Source organism: Scyliorhinus torazame, chromosome 1 (assembly GCF_047496885.1).
Source record: "Scyliorhinus torazame isolate Kashiwa2021f chromosome 1, sScyTor2.1, whole genome shotgun sequence".
NCBI classification, from domain to species: domain Eukaryota; kingdom Metazoa; phylum Chordata; class Chondrichthyes; order Carcharhiniformes; family Scyliorhinidae; genus Scyliorhinus; species Scyliorhinus torazame.
Window position 1 is genome coordinate 351,014,137 of NC_092707.1, and position 22,149 is coordinate 351,036,285.

Here is a 22,149-nt window from a genome sequence, read left to right on the forward strand (position 1 = left end):
TGAAAACCCATCTCTCCATTACCAAGTCTCATTTTTGCCCCAAGCTTGTGAAATTCCCTGGGCACTTTTCAACATGCGAATATAAGCTGCAGTTTCCCTTTTTAATCATGCGGATCATTTATCATATTTTATAGTTTGATAAGACCTCTTGGAAATCTTTGAAGATTCCTGACTGTTGCAAAATATTCACAGAATCATAGAATTTACAGTGCAGAAGGAGGCCATTCGGCCCATCGAGTCTGCACCGGCCCCTGGAAAGAGCACCCTACTTAAGTCCACACCTCTACCCTATCTCTGTAAGCTAGTAACCCCACCTAACCTTTTTGGACACTAAGGGGCAATCCACCTAACCTGCACATCTTTGGACAGTGGGAGGAAACCGGAGCACCCGGAGGAAACCCACGCAAACATGAGGAGAGCGTGCAGACTCCGCACAGAGAATGACCCAAGCCGGGAATCGAACCTGGGACCGTGAAGCGATAGTGCTAACCACTATGCTACCGTGCCACCCACTTGATCGAACAGAATAAATTCTATTAACAGTAATGAACACATTGTAGAAGAAGGCTTGTTAGATTGTTCTTTTGCAGGTTGGTGGGAAGGGGTGCATGTTTCTTCTGAAAATGTTTTACCTTCTAAAAAGCAGAGATATTGAGCATTCACTGTAACCCATTTTACCTCAGTCACATCCAACTGTTTTTTTTTAGCAAATGTAAGGAACATTTTGATAGAGAAAGAGTTCACATACAGGTTTTATACTAATCCTAGGCCAAACTAGGAACACTGGTGATTCTGTTAAATCACGAACAAGATCGATGTCTTGAAAAAACCCGACTGACCTCTCCTTCTCCAATGTGTACGTCTTTATGTTTTCCTTTCTCTATGATCTTCAGGCACATGTCACCTTTGCACTGGTAAAACAACTAAAAAGAGAATGAAAGAAAACACGCACATGATCGGTAAAGTGAGTACTTCTACAGCTAACATAATTCCAGTTTAGTTTCACTAAAAGCTACTGGTTCATGTCAAGACTGTGAGAAAACAAGATAAAAATGGGCACTGGGCAAGAAACAGTCTAAAGGATAAAAAATAGCTGATTCTAAGAGGAAATATATTGAATGGGCGGAAAGTATTAGGTCGGTTACCCCAGGGCTCAATGTTGTGATTAATTATGTTTAAATTTAAACCACTGATTTTGATTGAGAAACTCCATCCAACTGTCATCAAATTTGCAGACAATATCAAACTAAGAATCAAAGGAGGCTGGGAAATGATAGGATGTGTTATTTAGAACATTTGAATTGGCAGAACAATTGTGGATGATAAAATTTAAGGCCTCCAGCGTAGATTATTGCACATAGGAAGGAAACACGGGTAGCTCAATTAACCATAAATGATGTTGAAGTAGCTAAGGAAGATACTTGAAAAGGTCCTGGGAGGCACAAAACCTGGCAAGCTCCTCTGCACAACAAGAAGCAACAGAACCAACACTCCATTGAACTGTATAGTCAAAACAGTAGAACACAAAGCAGAGCATGTGATAATCAAGCTATACAATGCGCTGGTCAAAACACATCTTGATCTGGCCATTAAGACTTATCACAACATTGAGCCCTGGGGTAACCAATTTAAGCAAGGAGTCAGGAGGGCTAGAAGGGGTCACGAAAAGTCATTGGCAAATAGGGTTAAGGAAAATCCCAAGGCTTTTTACACATACATAAAAAGCAAGAGGGCAGCCAGGGAAAGGGTTGGCCCACTGAAGGATAGGCAAGGGAATCTATGTGTGGAGCCAGAGGAAATGGGCGAGATACTAAATGAATACTTTGCATCAGTATTCACCAAAGAGAAGGAATTGGTAGATGTTGAGTCTGGAGAAGGGTGTGTAGATAGCCTGGGTCACATTGAGATCCAAAAGGACGAGGTGTTGGGCGTCTTGAAAAATATTAAGGTAGATAAGTCCCCAGGGCCTGATGGGATCTACCCCAGCATACTGGAGGAGGCTGGAGAGGAAATTGCTGAGGCCTTGACAGAAATCTTTGTATCCTCATTGTCTTCAGGGGATGTCCCGGAGGACTGGAGAATAGCCAATGTTGTTCCTCTGTTTAAGAAGGGTAGCAAGGATAATCCAGGGAACTACAGGCCGGTGAGCCTTACTTCAGTGGTAGGGAAATTACTGGAGAGAATTCTTTGAGACAGGATCTACTCCCATTTGGAAGCAAATGGACGTATTAGCGAGAGGCAGCATGGTTTTGTGAAGGGGAGGTCGTGTCTCACTAACTTGATAGACTTTTTTGAAGAGGTCACAAAGGTGATTGATGCAGATAGGGCAGTGCTGTTCGTAGTATATATATATATATATATATATAATGATTTGGAGGAAAATGTAACAGGTCTGATTAGTAAGTTTGCAGACGACACAAAGGTTGGTGGAAATGCGGATAGCGATGAGGACTGTCAGAGGATACAGCAGGATTTAGATTGTTTGGAGACTTGGGCGGAGAGATGGCAGATGGAGTTTAATCCGGAAAAATGTGAGTTAATGCATTTTGGAAGGTCTAATGCAGGTAGGGAATATACAGTGAATGGTAGAACCCTCAAGAGTGGACTTCCGGGTGCGGCGATGACCAGCTAGGTCGCACGTTTCGGCAGCTCCCGTTGGAACGGACTTTTGGGCTCTTAATAGGAGCCCCAACGGCAATTTAAACGGCAAAAACACTGTGCGGTAAACCAGAAGGGAATCCCCCCCGGACACGCATGGAAAAGGGAGAAGATAGCGGCCGGATTGCGGAGGATCCTCTGGAGCAGCGGCAAGGAAGGGAAGCTCAAAGCAAGATGGCGTCGGTGTTATGGGGCCTGGAGCAACAAGTGTTCCTGCGGCGCTGTGTGGAAGAGCTGAAGAAGGAGTTGAAGAAGGAGCTGTTGGCCCCGATATCGCAGGCAATTGAAGGACTAAAGGAGGAGCAGAGGACCCAAGAGCTGGAGCTTCGGGTCGTGAAGACAAAGACTGCTGAAAACGAGGATGAAATACAGGGCCTGGTGGTGAAGGCAGAAACGCATGAGGCACAGCACAAAAGGTGTGTGGAGAGGTTGGAAGCACTGGAGAATAACTCGAGGAGGAAGAATTTAAGAATCCTGGGTCTTCCCGAAGGCGCAGAAGGGGCGGACGCCGGGACATATGTGAGCACGATGCTTCACTCGCTAATGGGATCGGAGGCCCCAACGGGCCCTTTGGAGGTGGAGGGAGCTTATCGAGTTCTGGCACGAAGGCCAAAGGCTGGAGAAATACCTCGAGCTATAGTGGTGAGGTTTCTCCGCTACAATGACAGAGAGATGGTTCTCAGATGGGTGAAGAAAACTCGGAGCTGTAGGTGGGAGAACGCGGTGATCCGCGTATACCAGGATTGGAGTGCGGAGGTGGCGAGAAGGAGGGCAAGTTTCAATCGGGCTAAGGCGGTGCTTCACAAAAAGAAGGTCCAGTTTGGAATGTTGCAACCGGCGAGATTGTGGGTCACACACCAAGGGAAGCACCACTACTTTGAGACGGCAGAAGAGGCATGGACATTCATTGTGGACGAGAAGCTGGAATAGTCTGGCGAGAGAAAGAGATTTTGGGACAAAGTGGTGGGGTGATTATGTGGGGCGAGGAAGGGGAAGGGGGGGGGGGGGGATGATTTTTCAATTTGTTAATTCTGTGATCCTGTAACTTTTCTCTCTTCTCAATGCTGGGGGGGGCGGGGGAGCATGAGGAACTGTGGGCGCCGACCATTAGGGGCGGGGCCGAGTGGAAACGCGGGCTTTGTTCCCGCGCTATGGTAATTATGGTGGGGGGGGGGAGCATGAGGAACTGTGGGAGCCGACAATTAGGGGCGGGGCCGAGTGGAAACGCGGGCTTTGTTCCCGCGCTATGGTAATTATGGCGGGAACAGGGACGCAGGAAGGAGGGGGCCTCGCACAGTGGGAGCCGAGGACAAGGGGGGAAGCCGAGGTCAGCCAGAGTTTGCTGACTTCTGGGAGCAACATGGGGGGTGCATCTACGCTAGAGGGGGATCTAGCGGAGTGGGGGGGGGGGGGTGGTTAACTGGGTTGCTGCTGCTAAGGAGAAGGGGGAGCTGTTATGGGATGGGGTGGTCGAGGCGGGAGGGCACCATCGGGGGGATATACGGGTACGTGGGAACCGGGTGAGGAGCTGGGTTAAAAAAGGGGATGGCTGGTCGACAAGGGGGGGGGGGGGGGGGGTAAAGAGCCCCCCAACCCGGCTGATCACGTGGAACGTGAGAGGGCTGAACGGGCCGATTAAAAGGACACGGGTATTCGCACACCTAAAGAAATTAAAGGCAGATGTGGTTATGTTGCAGGAGACGCATCTGAAACTGATAGATCAGGTCAGACTATGTAAAGGATGGGTGGGACAGGTGTTTCATTCGGGTTTAGATGCGAAGAACGGGGGGTGGCTATCCTAGTGGGGAAATGGGTACTGTTTGAGGCAAAGACCATAGTGGCGGATAGTGGGGGTAGATATGTGATGGTGAGTGGCAGATTGCAAGGGGAGGCGGTGGTTCTGGTGAACGTATATGCCCCGAACTGGGATGATGCAAATTTTATGAGGCGTATGTTGAGACGTATCCCGGACCTGGAGGCGGGAAAGTTGGTAATGGGGGGAGACTTCAATACGGTGCTTGATCCAGGGCTGGACCGGTCGAGGTCCAGGACCGGGAGGAGGCCGGCAACGGCCAGGGTGCTCAAGGACATCATGGAGCAGATGGGAGGGGTAGACCCCTGGAGATTTAGTAGGCCTAGGAGTAAGGAGTTCTCATTTTTCTCCCATGTTCACAAAGTATACTCACGGATAGACTTTTTTGTCTTGGGAAGGGCACTGATTCCGAAGGTGACAGGGATGGAATACACGGCTATAGCCATTTCGGACCACGGTCCACATTGGGTAGACCTGGAGGTAGGAGAGGAAAAAGAACAGCACCCACTCTGGAGAATGGATATGGGCTTATTGGCGGATGAGGGGGTATGTTTAAGGGTGAGGGGGTGTATTGAAAGGTACTTGGAGCTTAATGACAATGGAGAGGTTCAGGTGGGAGTGGTCTGGGAGGCGTTGAAGGTGGTGGTCAGAGGGGAACTGATATCCATAAGGGCACATAAAGGGAAGCAAGAGGGTAAAGAAAGGGAGCGATTGTTGAAAGAACTTTTGAGGGTGGACAGGCACTATGCAGAGGCACCGGAGGAGAGACTGTACAGGGAAAGACAAAGGTTACATGTGGAATTTGACCTGCTGACCACGGGTAAGGCAGAGGCACAGTGGAGGAGGGCACAGGGTGTACAGTATGAGTATGGAGAGAAGGCGAGTCGGCTACTGGCCCACCAATTGAGGAAGAGGGGAGCAGAGAGGGAGATAGGTGGGGTGAGAGATGAGGAGGGAGAGATGGAACGGGGAGTGGAGAGAGTGAACGGGGTGTTCAAGGCATTCTATGAGAGGTTATATAAGGCTCAGCCCCCGGAAGGGAAGGAGGGAATGAGGTGTTTCCTGGATCAGCTGGAATTCCCGAAGGTGGAGGAGCAGGAGAGGGCGGGACTGGGAGCACAGATTGAGATGGAGGTGGTGGTAAAAGGGATTGGGAGCATGCAGGCGGGGAAGGTCCCGGGACCGGACAGATTCCCGGTGGAATTTTATCGGAAATATATGGACCTACTGGCCCGCTTTTGACGAGAACCTTTAATGAGGCCAGGGAAAGGGGGCAGTTGCCCCCGACTATGTCGGAGGCGACAATATCGCTCCTTTTGAAGAAGGAAAAAGACCCGCTGCAGTGTGGGTCCTACAGGCCCATTTCCCTTTTAAATGTAGATACTAAGCTCCTGGCCAAGGTGATGGCGATGAGGATAGAGGACTGTGTCCCGGGGGTGGTCCACGAGGATCAAACTGGGTTCGTTAAGGGGAGACAGCTGAACACGAACATACGGAGGTTGCTTGGGGTAATGATGATGCCCCCACCAGAGGGGGAGGCGGAGATAGTGGTGGCGATGGACGCCGAGAAAGCATTCGACAGAGTGGAGTGAGATTATCTGTGGGAGGTGCTGAGGAGATTTGGTTTTGGAGAAGGGTTTATTGGATGGGTACAGCTGCTGTATAGGGCCCCGGTGGCGTGTTTGGTCACGAACAGGCAGAGGTCTGACTACTTCCGTCTTCATAGAGGGACGAGGCAGGGGTGTCCCCTGTCTCCGTTACTGTTTGCATTGGCGATTGAGCCCCTGGCCATAGCACTGAGGGACTCCAGGAAGTGGAGGGGAGTACTCAGGGGAGGAGAAGAACACCGGGTATCTCTGTATGCAGATGATTTATTGCTGTATGTTGCGGACCCAGTGGAGGGGATGCCTGAGATAATGCAGACACTCAAGGAGTTTGGGGAATTTTCGGGGTACAAATTGAATATGGGGAAGAGTGAGTTGTTTGTGGTACATCCGGGGGAGCAGAGCAGGGGAATAGATGATTTACCGCTGAGGAAGGTAACAAGAGATTTCCGGTACTTAGGGATTCAGATAGCCAGGAGTTGGGGAACCTTACATAGGCTTAATTTAACAAGATTGGTTGAACAGATGGAGGAGGATTTTAAGAGATGGGACATGGTGCCCCTGTCACTGGCGGGTAGGGTGCAGGCGGTCAAAATGGTAGTCCTCCCGAGATTCCTTTTTGTGTTTCAGTGCCTTCCGGTGATGCAACTGAGAGATCTGTTCGTAGACGGGACGTTTGAGAGTCTGGGAGCGCTGACGGAAAAATCTGGGTTGCCCCCAAGGGAATGCATTTCGGTACATGCAACTGAGGGCATTTGCGAGGCAACAGGTGAGGGAATTCCCGCAGCTCCCGACGCAGGAGATTCAAGATAGAGTGATCTCAGGGACATGGGTGGGGGATGGTAGGGTGTCGGATATATACAGGGAAATGAGGGACGAAGGGGAGATCATGGTGGATGAGCTGAAGGGGAAATGGGAAGAAGAGCTGGGGGAAGAGATTGAGGAGGGGCTGTGGGCTGATGCCCTACATAGGGTAAACTCGTCGTCCTCGTGCGCCAGGCCAAGCCTGATACAATTCAAGGTATTGCATAGGGCGCATATGACCGGAGCAAGGCTCAGTAAATTTTTCGGGGTAGAGGATAGGTGTGGGAGATGCTCGAGAAGCCCAGCAAACCACACCCACATGTTTTGGTCATGCCCGGTACTGCAGGGGTTCTGGGTGGGGGTGGCAAGGGTGCTTTCGAAGGTGGTGGGGGTCCGGGTCGAGCCAGGCTGGGAGTTGGCTATATTCGGGGTTGCAGAAGAGCCAGGAGTGCAGGAGGCGAGAGAGGCTGATGTCTTGGCCTTTGCGTCTCTAGTAGCCCGGCGAAGGATATTGCTTATGTGGAAGGAAGCCAAACCCCCGGGCGTGGAGACCTGGATAAATGACATGACAGGGTTTATAAAACTAGAACGGATAAAGTTCGCATTAAGGGGTTCGGCCCAAGGGTTCACCAGGTGGTGGCAACCATTCATTGACTACCTCGCAGAACGATAAAGGAAATGGGAAGGCAACAGCAGCAACCCGGGGGGGGGGGGGAGGGGGGGGGAAGAGGGGGAGGGTGGGTCCGTAGGGGTGTTTTTGTATAGATATTTGTACTCGGTTATGTATATTGGATTGTTTGATTTTATCTCTGGAGAGTTATTATTTTTGTTATGGCAGTTGCCATTTAGTTTATATATTATTTATTTATTTGTTAAAACGGTCACTGTTATTTATATTGTTTTATTGTTGTAAAAAGGAAAACCTTTGTATTGTTTTGTTTGGCCGAAAAATTTGAATAAAATATATATTTTTTTAAAAAGAACCCTCAAGAGTATTGAAAGTCAGAGAGATCTAAGTGTACAGGTCCACAGGTCACTAAAAGGGGCAACACAGGTGGAGAAGGTAGTCAAGAAGGCCTACGGCATGCTTGCCTTCATTGGCCAGGGCTTTGAGTATAAGAATTGGCAAATCATGTTGCAGCTGTATAGAACCTTAGTTAGGCCACACTTGGAGTATAGTGTTCAATTCTGGTCGCCACACTACCAGAAGGATGTGGAGTCTTTAGAGAGGGTGCAGAAGAGATTTACCAGGATGTTGCCTGGTATGGAGGGCATTAGCTATGAGGAGCGGTTGAATAAACTCAGTTTGTTCTCACTGGAACGACGGAGGTTGAGGGGCGACCTGATAGAGGTCTACAAAATTATGAGGGGCACAGACAGAGTGGATAGTCAGAGGCTTTTTCCCAGGGTAGAGGGGTCATTTACTAGGGGGCATAGGTTTAAGGTGCGAAGGGCAAGGTTTAGAGGAGATGTACGAGGCAATTTATTTTTTTATTTTACACAGAGGGTAGTGGGTGCCTGGAACTCGCTACCGGAGGAGGTGGTGGAAGCAGGGACGATAGTGACATTTAAGGGGCATCTTGACAAATACGTGAATAGGATGGGAATAGAGGGATATGGACCCAGGGAGTGTAGAAGATTTTAGTTTAGACGGACAGCATGGTCGGCACAGCTTGGAGGGCCGAAGGGCCTGTTCCTGTGCTGTACTTTTCTTTGTTCTTTGTCCTAAGACACATGGGAGATATTCAAACATTGGAGACAAGTGTGGAGAAAACTCATGAAGCTTACCCCAGTGTTAGACAACTCATTCGTGAGGAAAAACATGTGCTTTATAGCCTAAAGAAGTATCTGAAGGTGATGTTCCAGCAATATTTCAGATAGTTTAAGGAATGGAAAAGGTAAATCCAGAATATCACTTCAAGTTAAATTGCAAATAGGTTCGAACTAGCAAAGAGATGAATTTAACACTGATACAAGGAATACTTCTTTGCACAAAGAGCGATCAATACTTGGAATGGACTCCCAGATAAATTAGGGGAGGTCAGAAATCCTGCAGCTATTTTAGAAATAATTGTTTAGATTTGTAGGATATTTTTTAATGGATGGAACAAGGTGGGTCGAAAACAATTCCTTATCCGTATGTAACCTGTGATTGCATTTGGTTTCATATTTTGTTGCTGATTAGAATCATTATCACAGACCCATGACGGTTAAGTTTGTTGGTACATCGTCCTGTGTACAGAAAAGGAAGGTCACAGTTTTGATCTTTGATCTGTGCTGAATTTATTGGTCCAAGTCAGATCTTCTAGAAAACTCACTAGACCAAAGAGAGAAAAAGTCATTGAGTTATTTCTCACCCATATCTAATGACATCTCATGAGAATATTTATGTCTGAACTTTGCACGAGGATAGGATCATGCTCAGCTGTGATACCCCTCACACTTAAAGAATCTGCCGCAGCTTTCTAAATGAAAATTAGTCATTTTGATGAAGTAGCAGAGGTCAACCTGCTACTTCTTTGGAACCACAATGCTGTGGTTGTTAGGAAATTTTGAGTTCTAGAAAGTTATTTAATCATGAGCTTGAACTCAACAGCAGAGGTAAATGTGGTGAGCCACGTATGGCTATTGTATATACTCACTGTTGTTCTATTATTACTATTGTCATTGACATCCACTATTGTATCTACTTACTGTTGTTGCTGTTGAATTGTTATGTTGATGCTGCTGGCTCCGTCTGTGGCTCCGCCCCTCTGAGGAGGTATATAAACTGCCGATCTGAGATAGGCTCTCAGTGCAGGAGAAGCTACAGGTTGGCACACATCAAGTTGATTAAAGCCACTGTTCTTTGGTACAAACTGTCTCGACTGAACTGATGGTCATCAATTTAATCAACTAGTGGGTTTTTTTCCACAATGGACGCCGCTCTGAAACCTGATCGTCTTGAACTCGACCCGCAGGCAGCTGAAGCTACGGCTATCTTCGAGCATTGGCTCAGTGAGCCACAGGATTTTTCGGCTAATCAGGGACGCGGCCTCGTACACGGAGGCAGTGGAGCTGCTCAAAGGACAGTTTATGAGGCCAGTGAATGAGGTACTCGCTGGACACCTCCTGACCACGCATCGTCAGCGCCAGGGTGAGTCGCTGGCTGAATATCTGCGCGAACTGAGGGTACTCGTCCAGAGTTGTAACTGCCAGACGGTCACGGCAGTACAGCATGCAGAGCTGATGATCCGAGACACCTATGTGGCAGGAGTCAGGTCCAGCTACATCCGGCAACGGCTTCTCGAGAAAGGGTCCCTCGTCCTCGAGGAGACGGTGAAACCAGCTACCTCGCTGGAAGTGGCCTTCCAGAGCATGGAGGCCTTTCTATCCGACCATGCGGCATCCTCGTGGGTGACGGAGGCGCAGCCATCACCCGACCCGGGCGTGCCCCATACCTGCGCCGCGCGGCAGCCTGCCAGCTCCGGAGGGCCCTGTTCTTACTTCTGTGGGTCGGGCCAGCCCCAGGCAGCGTTGCCCAGCTCGAAACGCGACCTGCAATGAGTTGTGGCAAGAAAGGGCACTTTGCTAAGGTATGGCTGGCCCGACCTAAAGTCCAAAAATCAAGACTGCCAGGCCTGGCCTGAGGCTCACAGACCCCACAGCGTGGTGCAGCCATCTGGGATGGCCACTTCCAGAATACAAAATGGACATTTGCAAAGATTGCAGAGAAAAATGGACAATGTTAAGAAAGCAAGCAGGCACAGAGCCTGTCTGCATATTGGAGCCGCAGCTCCCAGACAAGACTGCAACTGTAGGCCCATTAGCATATGGATGGCCCATCTCCGGCAGCAAAGGGAGATACTTACGTAACCGATCTGGCTCCAGACCTCGCGGCGCCTGTTCCCCAAACCGAAAGGAGAAAACGAAGCAGGTCAACGGCCACCTAGGACACGCCCAGCTATCAGGATACCCACCCCTTTATTGGTCAAGATCAATACGAGTGATCAAGATGCGGTCCAATTAATTGGGGCCAAGTTCAAGGCCTGCCCAAAAGCGCACAAAGCTCCCTTCAGGTATAAGAAGAAGGCCCCAAGAGAGAATCGCTCTCTTGGACCCGGCTCTCTCAGCGGAGAGACCCGTCCACCAGCTGCACCAGAAGCAAGTAAGTCCAAGGTCAACGCTCGCTACCAGACGGACGACCTTAGCCGTTTCTCCTCTACTACTTCGACCCAGTAGCCTCAGATCCGAACAACGGCCATTGTTCCTATGACTGAGTGGGCGCCCGAAGCTAAGTATAGGCTTTAGCAGTAGTGATAGTTTAGTCTGTAGTATTTCGTGCATGAGTAGATATTGCTGTGTGTGTAAATAAATAGTGTTGACTTTGAACTAACTAACTGGTGTATTGGCTCTTTTGATCAGTATTCGGCTTTGAACCTTGTGGCGGTATCGAAAGATACCTGGCGACTCTAGAGCAAACATAATTAGGATTAAGGAAGGCGACCATATTGACCGCCATATTCAGAGCCAACCAAAGAGAGCAACAGTGGCATCGTGCCTGCCGGGCCCGCCCTCATCTAACGCGTCGTCCGCCTTGTGCGACCAGTGGGGGCAGCCATCTTGGTCGCCACCTTCGACGCCGCCCGCCACGTGAGACAGGTGGGGGCTGCCAATTTGGCCGACATCCTCGACGCTGCCCGCCACATGCGTCTCATTGGGGCCGCCATGTTGGGACCATCCCGCCACTGCCGCTACCAGTCGTCTGCAACTCTGCTCGATTCAGCTTGACCAGTCCCGATGATGACCGTCCATGATGACTGTCCGACTCAATGGACAGGAGACGTCCTGCCTCTTCGACTCCAGGAGAACAGATAGCTTCGTCCACCCGGATATGGTAAGGCGCTGCTCCCTCCGGGTCCTCCCCATCTCACAAACCATCTCCCTTGCTTCCGGATCACACTCCGTGCAGATCCAGAGGTATTGCATCGCTAACCTTACGATACAGGGCGTCGAGTACGCCGATTTCAAGCTTTACGTCTTCCCCCATCTCTGCGCCCCGCTGCTACTAGGTTTAGACTTTCAATGCAACCTCCGAAGCCTGACCTTAAAGCTCGGGGGACCCCTACCCCATCTCACCATCTGCAGTCTCATGACCCTGAAGGTCGCCCCTCCCTCGCTCTTCGCGAACCTCACCCCAGACTGTAAGCCCATCACCACACGGAGCGGACGGTACAGTGCTCAAGACAAGGCCTTCATCAGGTCAGAGGTCCAGTGGCTCCTGAAGGAAGGGATCATTGAGGCCAGTAACAGCCCCTGGAAAGCACAAGTGGTGGTCGTCAGGACCGGGGAGAAGAACCGGATGGTAGTCGACTACAGTCAGACGATCAACCGGTACAAGCAGCTCAATGAGCCCTCTTCACCCCCGCCGGACTTTTTTTTCTTAACAGGGGTGAATGTGGTGAGCCATGTATGGCTATTGTATATACTCACTGTTGTTCTATTATTACTATTACCCTCTCCCCCGCATATCTGACGTGGTCAATCAGATTGCGCACTACCGAATCTTTTCCACGGTAGACTTGAAAGTCTGCGTACCACCAGCTCCCTATCCGCCCGGAGGACCGCCAATACGCTGCCTTTGAGGCAGACGGCCGCCTCTTCCATTTCCTCAGGGTTCTCTTCAGTGTCACCAATGGAGTTTTGGACTTCCAACGAACGATGGACCGAATGGTCGACCAGTACGGGCTGCAGGCCACGTTCCCGTACTTGGATAATGTCACCATCTGCGGCCATGACCTGCAGGATCACGACGCAAATCTTAGAAAATTCCTCCGCACTGCCCAACTCCTTAACTTGACATACAATAAGGAGAAATGCGTTTTCCGCACAACCCGGCTAGCCATCCTCGGCTATGTCATGGAAAACAGAGTCCTAGAGCCTGACCCCAACTGCATGCGCCCCCTCCTGCAGCTCCCTCTTCCCCACTGCCCCAAGGCCCTGAAGAGATGCCTGGTGTTCTTTTCTTACTATGCCCAGTGGGTCCCCAATTACACGGACAAGGCCCGCCCACTTATTTAGTCCATTACTTTTCCCCTGATGGCTGAGGCCCGCCTGACCTTCAACCGTATCAGAACCGACATTGCCAAGGCCACGATGCACGCTGTGGACGAATCCATCCCGTTCCAAGTGGAGAGCAATGCGTCAGACTTTGCCTTGGCAGCCACTCTTAACCAGGCAGGGAGGCCCGTCGCCTTTTTTTCTCCGCACCCTCCATGCCTCTGAGATTCGACACTCCTCTGTCAAAAAGGAGGCCCAAGCCATTGTGGAAGCTGTGCGACACTGGAGGCATTACCTGGCCGGCAGGAGATTCACTCTCCTCACAGACCGACGGTCGGTTGTCTTATGTTTAACAATACACAGCGGGGCAAAATTAAAAACGACAAGATTTTGCGGTGGAGGATCGAGCTCTCCACCTATAACTACGAGAGCTTGTGTCGTCCTGGGAATCTCAATGAGCCCCCAGATGCCTGGTCCCGCGGTATCTGCGCCATTGCGCAAGCAGACCGGTTATGGCATATCCACAATGACCTCTGTCATCCGGGGGTCACTCGGCTTCTCCACTTCATCAAGGCCCGCAACCTGCCCTACTCCACTGAGGAGGTCAGGGCCATGACCAGGGACTGCCAAATCTGCACAGAGTGCAAACCGCACTTCTATCGGCCAGGCAAAGCCCACCTGGTGATGGCCTCCTGCCCCTTCGAATGCCTCAGCATGGATTTCAAAGGGCCCCTCCCCTCCACTGACTGTAACGTGTACTTTCTCGACGTTGTTGATGAGTACTCACGTTTTCCCTTTGCCATCCCATGCCCCGACATGACCTCTGCCACTGTCATCAAGGCCCTGCACAGCATCTTCACCCTGTTTGGTTTCCTATCTACAAACATAGTGATCGGGGTGCCTCTTTTAGGAGTGATGAGCTGCATCAGTACCTGCTCAGAAAGGGCATCGCCTCGAGCTGGACTACCAGCTACAACCCCCGGGGAAACGGGCAGGTGGAGGGGGAGAATGCTACGGTCTGGAAGGCCGTCCTTCTGGCCCTACGGTCTAGATGTCTCCCAGTCTCCCGCTGGATGCACTCCACTCCATCCGGTCGCTCTTGTGTACTGCAACTAATGAGACCCCTCATGACCGGCTATTTGTCTTTCCCAGGATGTCAATTTCCAGGGTCACGCTTCCGTCCTGGCTAACAACTCCTGGGCCTGTCCTCCTCCAGAAACACGTGAGGAGCCATAAGGCCGACCTCGTGGTCGAGAGGGTCCAGCTCCTCCACGCGAACCCTCAGTATGCCTACGTGACAAACCGTAACGGACAGCAGTACACAGTCTCCCTCCGAGACCTGGCTCCCGTGGGTACCCCCGCGCCCAACATCACCGCACCCCTTCCATCTACCTCCCCATCTACACCAACATCCCTCCCTGGGTCCATTAGCTCCGTCCCTGCGCCATCGCCCTGTCCGGGACCCAGTTGTGAGGACGACATGCTTCCGGAGCCGAAGGTCTCGACACCTGTGCGCACACCGCAGCCGGGACTACGGCGTTTGCAGCGGACAATACATGCTCCTGTGAGACTTAACCTATGAGCCCTCTTCACCCCCGCCGGACTTTTTTTCTTAACGGGGGTGAATGTGGTGAGCCATGTACGGCTATTGTATATACTCACTGTTGTTCTATTATTACTATTGCCATCGACATCCACTATTCTATGTACTTACTGTTGTTGCTGTTACTGTTGAATTGTTGTGTTGATGCTGCTGTTGACTCTGCCTGTGGCTCCGCCCCTCTGAGGAGGTATATAACCGGCCGATCTGAGACAAGCTCGCAGTGCGGGAGAAGCTACAGGTTGGCACACATCTAGTTGATTAAAGCCATTGTTCTTTGGTACAAACTGTCTCGACTGAATTGATGGTCATCAGTAATAACTACTCGCAACTCTGCCTTTTGCATCATTTGAGATCAGCTAGCTCAAATGAAAATTAGAATTGGGATCTTTGGTGTAGACAACATACTGCTACACTCCGTGATTTCATGTAAGTTGGCAACAAAATTAATTTTGTTGGATCAAAGTGTTCTCCCACAAATTGCTTCATTTAGAGAGTTAATTACATCAACCTTAAAACAGATATTAGCCTGGAATTTTCTCTCAGTGGTGAATGACAACACCAGCCATTCATTACACTTGTAATTATCCATGGGCGTTCTATGGAATTTTGCACTGGCATTTACTGTAATCAGAAAGGCATTTTGGTATGTTGCCTTTTACAAATCATCTGGGCCCTGCATGAACAGGACATGTGACAACGTGTCTCTAACCAACCAGCTTGAAGAATTATTAATGAGCAGCACAGTCTAAACCAGTTAGGATATTTAATTCAATGTCAACTCAGGTATAGGAAGTAAAATAAAAAGAGGGTGAGAAAATCTCCTAAGAGAGATATAGAAAAGAGAGAAAACAAAATTCTCCAACAATCATTTATATCTGAAGATATAAAATTGCAAAAGTTAATTTTCAGTGCCAGAGATGGTGTTTGGCAGTAATTAAGACTCATCGTGTTGTCTGAAGGATACTCATACTGGACTAGACAAGCCCCAAGTTTTTCTGGTGAGTTACTATCCTACCTCCGAGCTAGATATATGAATTCCACTGCATTCAATGTTTTTAAATGGTGAGTCAGGCACAAGAGACTATTATAGTACAGTCACTGGTGGAGCAGCACATTTTGGACAGCAACTTCTGCATTTCCATATTGATCTTTGAGCGGTGGGAGTCGGCGGTTGCAGGCCAATTTTCACAGAAATGACAGTGAGCATTGTTTGTGTTAACCATAACTTATATTTATATTAAGGGCGCAATTCTCTGGCCTCGTTACGCTCCCGCACAAGTGAAACAAGACCGGTGATTAGCGAGAGAGGTTGAAAACGAGAACCGCACCAGACACCAAACAGTTTGTGATGCAACTGCCCTGCTCCCGTAAGCAAAATCGGGATCTCAACGTAGCTTGATGAGTACCAATTATCAGCACGTAAACTCTATTTCCATACAATTAATGGGAGCGACCCCATATCCAATGGCCTCCCATCATTTAGCGGTCTCCCCAGCAAGTGGTCACGCTGGCGCCGATTCGTACTCTGTTTGAAAAATGTGAACCTGACGGAAGGGCTTCTGTGGGGAGCCGAGGAAGTGATTAGCCATCTTTGCTCACAGGCAAAGAGCCCAGGGGTTTCCTCCCACAGTCCAAAGATGTGCGGGTTAGGTGGATTGGCCATGCTAAATTGCCCATAGTGTCCAAAATTGCCCGTAGGGTGGGGTTACTGGGTTATGGGGATTAGGTGGGGTTACTGGGTTATGGGGATAGGGTGGAGGTTTGGACCTTCGGTAGGGTGCTCGTTCCAAGAGCCGGTGCAGACTCGATGGGCCGAATGGCCTCCTTCTGCACTGTAAATTCTATGTCTATGACTTGCCACCCCAGTGTTCTGCGGAAGGTGGGGGACTCTTGGCTGAGAGTGGGGGACCCTCTGCAAGGTGGGGGGGGGGGGGGGGAAGCGCTGAGGGGGGAACTGGAGGGGGGGGCAACCACTCGCAGCACCACATTCCAACCCCTGGAACATGTTTACCAGTCTAAGGGCAACCCTTGCCCATGCCTGTCTGCCCAATGACCGTCCATAACCCCCGCCGACTGCCAATGCCTCTGGCCGTGCAGCTGAAGTCCAATGCTAATAGGGAATTGGCAATTGTGGTTATGTGAGCACTTCACAAATCCCAAGTGGATTCCTGTGGGTGGGTGGGAGGGCCATGTAGCAAGGGGGAGTCATTGCCTAGCAATCCCAATCGCACCTGGATGCCTGAACACTGTGCTTGAAGACTGCGGAAGACAGCACCACACACACAGCAGCCAACATCCGAACACCCAGGGGAAGGGACACAGCTCCGGGGACATGTCCACAGCCGGAGAATGGGTGGTGCAACGGGGACGGGCCAAGGGATTGGAGGTCAACTCGCATTGCGGAAGAAAATGGCAGAGGCCACCCATGATGCCACCCACCCATCTCTCCAACCACCCCCATTCCACCCCCCCCTCCCCACACCCCCAACCCCACCCCTTCCTCTCCCTCCCCCGGTGCCCTCGGTGATCCTCAATGTGCCTTAGTCTTCCTCGCTCTAGCGCTACGTCTAAGTGTGTCCCCAGGATGCACATCAGAGATGGAGGCAGCCAGCTGCTTATTTCAACTGTGATGCCCCTGGCGACACATGCACAGCCGTGCCACCCTGCCCCGTGTGCTGACTTCATCAGAGGGGTGGTACTTCTCCTGGTCGGTGCCCATAGGGCCCTGGTGTTCACCTTGGGGCGGGGGGGCTGCCCTTCCATCATCTGGCTCTGCCAGCCCTGGCGGCTCCCTGATGTCTGCACCAAGTTGTCGACGCCCTTGGCGATGCTTCTCATTGATTGGGCCATGCTCTGCAGTGCCTCGACAATGCCCACCTGCGGCTGGGACAAGCTCCGCAGCGCCTTAGCCATTCCCATTTGAGAGCGGGGCATGTCCTGCAGAACCTCATGAAGGTCAGCCTGATACTGGGTCACATCCCCCAGCGAGTCGGACATTCTGCCGAGACCCTCAGCCATGACCTTCACCGACTGCACGTCGCCTTGGACACCTTCACTAATGGTGCGGATGTCGTGCACCAGGCTTTCCACTGCGATCGCCACCCTAAAGTGTTGGCATCAGTGCCACACATTGCCGCCGACATCTCTTGCGCCTGTAGCTTCTGGGAGTCCTCAAAGCTGCTATGGATCTGTTGGAGTGATGCTGACATGCCCTTCTGAATGTCCAAGCTGCTCCCTATCATCTCCAGGAGCTCTGGGTACCCCTGGACCATAGGTTCAGCATCAGGCTGGGACCCAGCTGGGTCCTGATCTGACTGCTGTCTCGCCAGAGGGGGTTCTGTCTCCACCTGATGTACATCAGCAGTTGTGCAGTGCACACCAGATTGTGCCCCAGAAGCCTGACACTATCGTTCCCACCAAGCTGTGTGTATCTGCGCTGGTGGGGATGACAGCTGTGCTGCGACTATAATGGTTGCATCCTCGGAGCTCTCCTCCGAGGTGGTCTCCTGGGAGTCAGGAGAAGGTGCCGCTCGGGGTGGGCCAGTGCTGTCCACTGGGGGACCTGCGGGAGAATGGACATGTGGTCAGTGGGAGTGATGGATCAGTCAGTAAGGCAAAACAGCTCATTTTTGACAGGTCCTCTGGGTGGAGCCTGGTGATTCCTCACCTCTGCGGGGTCCGCCAGCCTCCCTGTGGGTGACCGATACCGATCTGTCCTCGGCCACCCCAGTCATCTCCAGGGCACGCTCCTTGAAGGAGGTGAGGATTCTTAAGTCCGGCACTCTGCCGTCAGTCTGGGCCCTCTCCCAACGATTATGGGAGAGCTTTTCCTGAGGAGATACAGAGGAGGCATCGTTAACCACATGCATGGTTCACAATGGTGGGAGGGGGTGTGTGGACGGAGGGAGGGTTGGGTTGAAGGGGGATGGGAGTCGCATGGGGAGTTGGGTGGTGGATGCTCCCTTGGGGAGAGGCGGGAGGTGGTTGGGACGTTTGTGTCTACTCGCTCATGCTGCCCTGTGTAGGTCTTTGACCTTTTTTTGGCACTGGAGGCCAGTCCTCCTAGTCACACACCCCGAGCTCAGAGCTGTCGTCCCCTCGTCCCAGGCAGCACTGGCTGCCCTGTGGCTCACCCTCTGGGATCCTAGGGGAAACAGGACATTCCTCCTGGCTTCCAATGCGTCTAGGGGCCTCCCCAGGTCAGTGCCTCCTCTGCACTATTATTGTGAGCTGGTTGGGGTTGGCTGAGCAAGTGTAGTTTAAGTACTGCTTGGCCTTGTTAGCGGGGGGCTGTCGAGCACCGTGCCGGTGAATCGGCTAGTGATCCGTCATTTGCGGCGCGAATCCCCTGGTGCCTCATTAAGTGGACCAATTAATGTTGAATAGCATTGCCGGCGTCACTGGGCCAAGCACTGGGAAGCTCGCGGAAATTCCCACTCGCTACCACACTTAGAAATCTTGCCGGTGAATTGCCCCCAATGCCTTTGAAATAATGAAACTTCCCCAGGAGCTTCACAAGAGCATTAGTAAACAAGGTATGGTACTGAGCCACATTGGAGATATGAGGTTAGATAGGTTGTGTCAACTTTAAGGATATGGAGACAATTCAGGCAGTTTAGAGGCTGGCCCCGATCTGTACCAATCATTTATTAGAGCCATTAGAGATTGGACGCCAAGCTCAGGATGTGGGAAGGGAAGGTTTGGAGAGATTCTGGGATTTTCTTAGAGAGGGACGGTCTGCCAGCTTGGAGGAATTGTCGGCTAAGTTTGAGCTGGGGGGGCTGAATGACGCACGATCAATTGCACAAAGACTAAAGTTGGGCCCAACTGTGGCTTTATTACAGTCAGATGCGTGGCCTCCTGCTGCAGCTGGCGAAATGGCAGGGCACTGGAGGTCATGCATATTTATACAGTTCTCCGTGGGCGGAGCCAGCCAGCAGGAGCTACCGGCGAGCCTGTAGTGCCGGTCCTACCTTACATCCCCTAATACAGTGGTTCACCACATTCACCGCTTGTTAAAAATGAATCCGGCGGGGTGACGTGAAACTATATACAATTAGTGCAATTATGTACAGTGGTAGGGAAAGAAAAGTCCATGTTGACGGTCCGGAGTCAGACAAAGGTTCAGCTGGTTCGGTGCTTTGGTGCTTCGTTGGGAGCGGCGTAACGGTGGCGGCGACGTCGGTGCTGGCGGTGGTGGCGGTGCTGATGCTGGCCAGTCATTGGGGAACTCCGGGAGCGTGCCATAGTCCTCTTCGTCCTCTTGTGCGGAAAAGGGGAGGGGGGGTGCTCTGGTGGGGTCAATATTGGCGGCGCGGTGGGAGGTGGGGGGGGGGGGGGGGGTGTTGGAGTGGAACCTGACGGTGCCAGGTCCCTGAGTGAGACAGCATCTTGGCGGCCGTCGGGGAACTCAATTTAGGCATATTGAGGGTTGACGTGGAGCAGGTGAACCCTGTCCACCAAGGGGTCCGCCTTGTGGAGTCGGACGTGCCTACGGAGAAGGACCTGTCCTGGAGCAGTGAGCCAAGTCGGGAGCGACCCCCAGGAAGTCCACATCTGGGGTAAGGTAAAAACACGTTCATGGGGTGTGTTATCAGTGGCTGCGCAATAGTGACCGGATGGAGTGCAGAGCGTCAGGGAGGACCTCCTGCCAGCGAGAGGCTGGGAGGTTCCTGGACCGTAGAGCCAGCTGGACGGCCCTCCAAACCGTCCCATTCTCCTGTTCTACTTGCCTGTTTCCCTGGGGGTTGTAGCTGGTCGTCCTGCTGGAGGCTTTTCCCCTGCTGAGCAGGAACTGACGCAGCTCATCGCTCATGAATGAGGATCCCCTGTCACTGTGGATGTAGGCGGGGAAACCGAACAGAGCGAAGATGGTGCTGAGGGCCTTGATGACGGTGGCAGAAGTCATATCGGGGTATGGGATGGCGAAGGGGAATTTGGATTTCTCATCGACCACACTGAGATTGTACGTGTTACAGTCGGTGGAGGAGACTGCGCGCATCCCGGCCTTGGCGATGTCTGCTCTGATGCGGGCGAAAACATGTTGTGCCTCGGCCGCAAGGGGGAATTGGGTGGACTGGATGAGTGGGCGGGCCTTGTCCGCATAGTTTGGGACCCACTGAGCGTAGTAGGAAAAGAACCCCAGGCAGCGATTTAGGGCCTTGGGGCAGTGGGGGAGGGGAAGTTCCATGAGGGGGCGCATGCGCTCAGGGTCGGGCCCGAGAAGTCCGTTTTGGACTACATAGCCAAGAATGGCTAACCGGGTCGTGCTGAACGCACACTTCTTTTTGTTGTAGGTCAGGTTGAGAAGAGTGGCAGTGTGGAGGAATTTATCGAGGTTGGCATTGTGATCCTGCTGGTCATGGCCGCAGATGGTGACATTATCTAAGTACGGAAAGATGGCCCGCAAACCGTACTGGTCGACCATTCGGTCCATCTCTCTTTGGAAGACCGGGACCCCATTTGTGACACCGAAAGGGACCCAAAGGAAGTGGTAGAGGCGACCGTCCGCTTCGAAGGCAGTGTATGGCCGGTCCGACTTCCGGATGGGGAGCTGGTGGTAGGTGGATTTCAGGTCAATTGTTGAGAAGACCCGGTACTGCGCAGCCTGATTGACCATATCAGATACGCATGGGAGGGGGTACACGTCGAGCTGCGTGTACCGATTGAAGGTCTGGCTGTAGTCCACGACCATCCTGTGTTTCTCCCGAGCTTTAACCACGACCACTTGGGCTCTCCAGGGGCTGTTGCTGGCCTCGATAATACCCTCCTTAAGCAGCCGCTGGACTTCGGACCTGATGAAGGTCTTGTCATGGGTGCAGTACTGTCTGCTCCTAATGGCAACGGGCTTGCAATCCGCAGTTAGATTGGCAAAAAGGGAGGGGGGATCGACCCTGAGGGTCGCGAGGCCGTAAACGGTAAGGGGGGGTAAGGGCCAGCCGAATTTGAGGGTGAGGCTCTGGAGGTTGCACTGGAAGTCCAGGCCCAACAGGAGTGCAGTGCAGAGATTAGGAAGAACATAGAGGCGGAAGTTACTAAATTCCTGGACCATGAGGGTGACTGTACAAAAGCCTCGGATCGGAACGGAGTGGGATCCGTAGGCTAGGGAGACCCTTTGATTGGCAGGGTGGACCGCGAGGAAGCAGCGCCTTACCGTATCTGGGTGAACGAAGCTGTCGGTGCTCCCGGAGTCCAGCAGGCACGAGGTCGCGTGGCCGTTGATTTTAACCGCCATCGACGCGGTGGCCAGGTTGTGCGGGCGAGATTGGTCCAGCGTCATCGAAGCGAACTGCGGGTAGCCATCGGATGCTTCGGGTGGTGAGCGTGCGCGGTTCCGATGTCGGGATGTTCGGAGACCCTGTGGGGGACAAGATGGCGGCGCCCATGGTGCGCACATGGCGGGGTCGGGCCAAGATGGCGGCGCCCATGGTGCGCATATTGCGGGGTCGGGACAAGATGGCGGCGCCCATTGTGCGTCTGGCGTGGGGGAGGGGGCGATAGCAGGCACGATCGCAGCGACTGCGTGGGCCTGGCACACAGCCGCGAAGTGGCCCTTTTTACTGCAGGCTTTACAAATGGCAGTGCGGGCCGGGCAGTGTTGGCGGGGGTGCTGACCGCAGAAGTAGCAG

At 52.0% G+C, this 22,149-nt stretch overlaps 1 protein-coding gene across 1 annotated transcript in view; it reads right to left on the reverse strand.

Moving 5' to 3' along the window:
• Positions 1 to 22,149, reverse strand: part of haao (3-hydroxyanthranilate 3,4-dioxygenase) — a 71,546-nt gene that overhangs the window by 25,705 nt on the left and 23,692 nt on the right. Inside the window, exon 3 of the mRNA XM_072510354.1 lies at positions 840 to 923. Coding sequence (XP_072366455.1) covers positions 840 to 923 — 84 coding nt within the window. The remainder of the gene's footprint in view (positions 1 to 839; positions 924 to 22,149) is intronic.